Raw genomic sequence first — 5,324 nt, 5'->3', positions numbered from 1 at the left:
CTAAACCTAGTACTACAGATATTAGATTGGGCAGAACAGAACCTTCAATCGATTGCAGCAGTTCATCTCAAGGGGTCACTGAATACTATGGCGGATCTATTAAGCAGAAAAAGATTGTCAAATTCAGAGCTAAGCCTAAACCCAAGAGTGTTCAGGGAGTTGACACAGAAGTGGGGTTGTCCTCAAGTAGATCTGTTTGCCAACTGGAAGAACACACACTGCGACCACTTTTTTTCCCTAGATCCAAAAGGAGCTTTAGGAGTAGATGCCTTGGCTCAGACATGGGATTTTCAGATCGCCTATGCCTTCCCGCCAATCCCTCTATTATCAGTAGTATTACAAAAGCTAAGATCAACTACAATGTATATGATACTGATTGCACCCAATTGGCCAAAACGAGTCTGGTTCCCAATGATAAAATCGATGTTGGTGGACAAACCGATCCAATTGAGAGACAGACACAGCCTCCTCAAAAGAGAAGACGAGTGGACTCAGATTCCCAATCTTCAGCTGACAGCGTGGTTTCTGAGGGGCAAATCTTAAAAAGAAGAGGATTTTCTGACAGAGTAACAAGAACGATACTGAACAGTAGGAAAAGCGTTACGAGGGCGATCTACTTAAAGTATTGGAAGACCTTTTGTAATTGGAAAGAGCAATCAGGTCTGAAATCCAACAGACTGGCCTCAGTATTAGAATTTTTGCAGGATGGAGTCGACAAGAGACTGGCATTAAGTACTTTGAAAGTGCAGATTGCAGCCCTTTCAGTTTTTTCTTAATAGGCGGTTAGCCTTAGAACCCTTAGTTATTAGATTTCTGAAATCGGTAGAACGTTCTAGGCCAGTAATGAAACGTTCATACCCAAGATGGGATTTAACTTTAGTTCTAAACGTCTTAATGAGTGAGGACTTTGAGCCATTAAATGAAATTTCATTACGATTATTAACAATGAAAACAGTTTTTTTGGTAGCAGTGACCTCAGCAAGGAGGATAAGCGAACTGGAGGCACTAAGCTCGGTTGAACCTTTTTGTTTAATTTTTCACGATAGGGTAGTCCTGAAGACGACGAGTGAATTCTTGCCAAAGGTTGCTACCCTGTCCAATAGGATGCAAGAGATTGTATTGCCATCCTTTTGTAAAAACGCAACAGATCCAAGGGAAATTAAATGGCATAAACTAGATGTCAGGAGATGTTTGCTATTTTATTTAGACAGAGTAAAGGAGTTTAGAAAATCTACGGCATTATTTGTGAATTTTTCTGGAGCAGCAAAGGGAAAAAGCATGTCTAAGGCCTCTATAGCAAGATGGATCAGATCCTGCATTAAGGAAGCATATAGGCTTAAGGGAGTTCCAGGTCCAAGAGAAGTAACAGCACATTCGGCTAGGTCAGTTGCAACTTCCTGGGCTTACAGAGCTGGAGCGACGGCAACCGAAATCTGCAAGGCGGCCACCTGGAAGACGGTGAACACCTTCATCAAACACTACAGGTTGGATCTATTATCGGCAGAGGAACAGACTTTTGGAAGAAAGGTTCTTCAGGCTGTGATCCCTCCCTAAGGTTAGTGTTATTTATTGCATATCATCTCATATGTAAGCACCTGTCCTGGAGGGTTATTTGAAAAAACCAAAATTAGCTTACCTGGTAATGCTGTTTTTAATAACCCTCCAGGACAGGTGACCCACCCTAGAAACTTATGGTTGCATGTAAATAATTTGATGTGTAAACATGTGGTCATAAAAAGGTTTTTTTTTTAACTATAAACGGATATTTAGGTAATGTGTGAAGTAGAATAATCTATCGGAACAGTTAATTGGAACATACTGGCAGGTAGAGGTTAGAGGTGGAACTTATAGAGAGCTAGTTCTTTGTGTTTCCTGTTGGGGGCGGGGCCTAATCTCATATGTAAGCACCTGTCCTGGAGGGTTATTAAAAACAGCATTACCAGGTAAGCTAATTTTGGTTTTTTGGAAAAAAAATTTTTACCCTTATTCCCACTGTTCTTCTTAACATTTTCTGCAAGTTTGGGGTTTCTAGCTTTTAAAACGGCTTTGCTATTAACTGCTAAAGTCGCTTAATTTTCCCACGGTCAGAAGTTACTTTAAAATTGATTTTCTCAAAAACTACTGTATAAGGTATTTTTGAATTTTTCCCCCCTCTTGTAGTCACTGAAAGATCTCAGGTGTTAGACACCTTGAAACATCTTTTCCATCACTTTTCTGGCCAGCATAAATGTTTCTAGTTTTCAAAGTTCGCCTCCCCATTGAAATCTATTGCGGTTCGCAAACTTTTATGCGAACCGAACCTTCCGCAAAGGTTCGCGAACCAAAAATCTGAGGTTCACGACATCTCTAGTGTATGGCCATCTTCCACAGCACACTACACTACTAGGAAGTCACTGCACAGAGAGGGGAGACGGTATCACCTGCCTATAATATGTCTGTCACTAACAAGATGTACTCTGACATAGTGACATTAATGAGAAATATCGCAGCCCTTCAGGGAAAATGTGGGTGGCTCTGAAAAGAGCCTTTGTGTTTATGGAGAGACGAGCTGTAGCTTATTTCTTCTTAGGAGCGGCCTTCTTGGGCTGTGCTGCCTTCTTTGTCGGGCTTTTGGCGGCCTTAGGCTTGGCTGCCTTCTTAGCGGGGCTCTTGGCGGCTTTCTTGGCTTTAGCGGCAGCTTTGGGCTTCTTGGCAGCAGCTGCCGCCGGTTTCTTGGCCGCCTTCTTAGCGGGGCTCTTCTTGGTGGCGCTGGGGGCTTTCTTAGGCTTCTTCAGGGACTTGGTGGCGGGCTTCCTGGCAGTAGCCGGCTTCTTAGGCTTGGCGGCAGCCGCTGGCTTCTTCTTGATCTGTGCCGGCTTCTTGTGCTCTTTGCCGGCTGCCTCCTTCTTGCTGACCTTGAAGGATCCGGAGGCGCCGATGCCTTTGACATGGACGAGGCTGCCCTTTGTCAGCAAGCCCTTGATGGCCAGCTTGAGTCGGCTGTTGTTATTCTCCACATCGTAGCCTCCGGCAGCCAGAGCCTTCTTCAGAGCGGCCAGGGAGACCCCGCTGCGCTCTTTGGAGGCGGACATGGCCTTGAGGATGAGCTCGGACACGGCGGGGCCGGAAGGCTTCTTGCTGGCTTTCTTGGCTCCTCCTCTGGCTGCCGCCTTCTTAGGCTGCTTCTTCTTGGCGGCGGGCTCCGCTGCGGGAGGGGCGGCTGCTGGAGCGATCTCTGCCATCTTCCTGCACTACAACAACATGTAACATTGCGGGGAGAGCCAAGCTGTGCGCTTATAAACTCTCCCCGGCTGCGCTGCCATTGGCTGCTGACAGTAGCGCGCCCTGTCTTCCTATTGGTGGGATCCGGACTCTCAGCCGCCCCTCCACACAGCTGTCACTCCTCGGCTCTCTGCTTGTGTTTCCTCGCCGGGTGAAAAGTGGGTTTATTCCCCCCGGAAAGTAGCGGTGCGCCCCCTGTGTGCGGCCGCCCGGCTGGCAGGGGTCTCCCCTCCTCCATTACAGCCACGGGGTACTTCTGAGCCGTGACGGGATCAGTTAAAAATGGCGCCAGAGCCTACAGTGTAAAAATGGCGCCGCATAAATTTGAGTGATGAGTTAAAATGAGTTAAAAAATGGCGGCGCACTAAAAACGATATTTATCGTTTTATGACTTAATTAATTTCAAACCAATATTTATAGTTTTATGGAAGTCATAAAACGATGTTTTGAAGTGTGTGTGTGTGTGTGTGTGCGTGCGTGCGTGCGTGCGTGCGCGCGTGTGTGTGTGTCACCAGCAGTTGTTTTAATATACACACACACACCAAAATAAATACACACACACCTTTAAACTCTCAAAAACTAATAAATATCGTTTTTAAAAAAAATATCATGCATAACCAGGCGCCATTTTTAACTGGACGCAGCGGTGACACTGACCGGGAAATCCCGCTGTAATGTGACCAGCTCCGCTTCCTGCTCCCCCGATCTCCTCTGTGTCCATCATTATCAGGGGGTAACATGTCTGATATACGGGGTCTCCTGTCACTGCCCCCGCAATATGAAGGAGGGGATCCCCGCCACACATTATACGGGGCTGGGGGGGCTACTGAGCCCTGGAGCATACGTACAAAAAGGGCGCGGGGTGTAAACGCTAATTAATAATTAATCATTAATAGCGTTTATAAAAATAGTGTGCTATATTACGTTTACAAATAATGTTTTACAAAATTATAAATCACTAAATAATGTTTATGAAATCGGCAATTGTGAAAACGTTTATCTTCCCTGTTTCAAAAGTGAAACTTATAATTACGTTTATTAAAAAAATGATAATATATGTTCAATTGTTATAATTGTAAATTCTTGTGAATAACGTTCATTTTTGGTTTGTTCTTATAATAAAATCTGAAAATATTCTTTATAACGATGATATAAATATAACTACGTTCGTAATAAGTGTTGTAAAACATTAGTAAGTATTACTAAAATTTTACTAAAACTATACCTAAGCCTACTCTCACACAGAACCCTCCTTGTACCTATCCCTAACCCCTAGACCCCCTGGTGGTGCCTAAACCTAAGACCCCCCTGGTGGTGCCTAAACCTAAGACCCCCCTTACTGCTTTATTATGTGGATAATAATGTTTTACTAATTGTGGCTGCAAAAAATATATTGCAATTTACGTTACGTACTGATCGCTTTATTTTGTGAATAATAATGTTTTACAAACAGTAAGAGATAAAACTTTAAATAATTAATTAGTTAAATAAGATAAATATGTTTAGTTTTTTTATAAACGTTATTCGGCACGGGTGCATTTTATAAACGTAAATCACCACAAGCACACTTATAAATCATTAAAATAAAACCGTTTGTAAATGTTATTTATCTCCGGCGCCCTTTTTTCCTACTCGGCGCCCATTAAACATTATTTATTATGAGAGTGAATGGCGGCGCTCTTTTTGTCCACTAGCTGCCTGCGCCCTTTTTTCCCGCTTCCGCCCTGGAGGGGATTATTATGCTGAGAAATGTCCCGGATGCTAGCACAGGCTGAGCTCTCCTCTGGTGCCTGCCATTGGGATGAGCCTCTTACACATCAGCTGTCTTTCTATTTCCATTAATATCACATTAAGGGACTGTTTCCACTTGTGCGTTTCCCCGCACGTTTTTCTGTGCAGAAAAAATCTGCATGGTAGGGCCCTCAGAATTTGCCTGCGTGTGGAATGCAGGCGAATTGCACACAATGTATTTAATAGGGAAATCGCATGCGTTTTCCCCGCAAAAAACGCATGCGGAATCGCACCCGCATGCGATTTGCCTGCGGTGATTCGCCGGCGATTCC

The 5,324-nt window shown here is 44.1% G+C and overlaps 1 protein-coding gene across 1 annotated transcript; it reads right to left on the bottom strand.

Moving 5' to 3' along the window:
* Positions 1–2,555: 2,555 nt before the first annotated feature.
* On the bottom strand, positions 2,556–3,221 carry LOC137543615 (histone H1A-like). Its single transcript, XM_068264728.1, has one exon. It carries the CDS (start codon positions 3,219–3,221, stop codon positions 2,556–2,558), a length of 666 nt encoding a protein of 221 aa, XP_068120829.1.
* Positions 3,222–5,324: the final 2,103 nt, after the last annotated feature.

The sequence above is a fragment of the Hyperolius riggenbachi genome, unplaced genomic scaffold (assembly GCF_040937935.1).
Source record: "Hyperolius riggenbachi isolate aHypRig1 unplaced genomic scaffold, aHypRig1.pri scaffold_120, whole genome shotgun sequence".
Taxonomy (NCBI): domain Eukaryota; kingdom Metazoa; phylum Chordata; class Amphibia; order Anura; family Hyperoliidae; genus Hyperolius; species Hyperolius riggenbachi.
The sequence above is the reverse complement of the archived record's forward strand: the minus strand, read 5'-3'. Positions and strand labels throughout refer to the sequence as shown.

What these genes read in the sequence shown, in the direction of transcription:
- LOC137543615 (XM_068264728.1), bottom strand. Translation starts at nt 3,221, where the DNA reads ATGGCAGAGATCGCTCCAGCAGCCGCCCCTCCCGCAGCGGAGCCCGCC.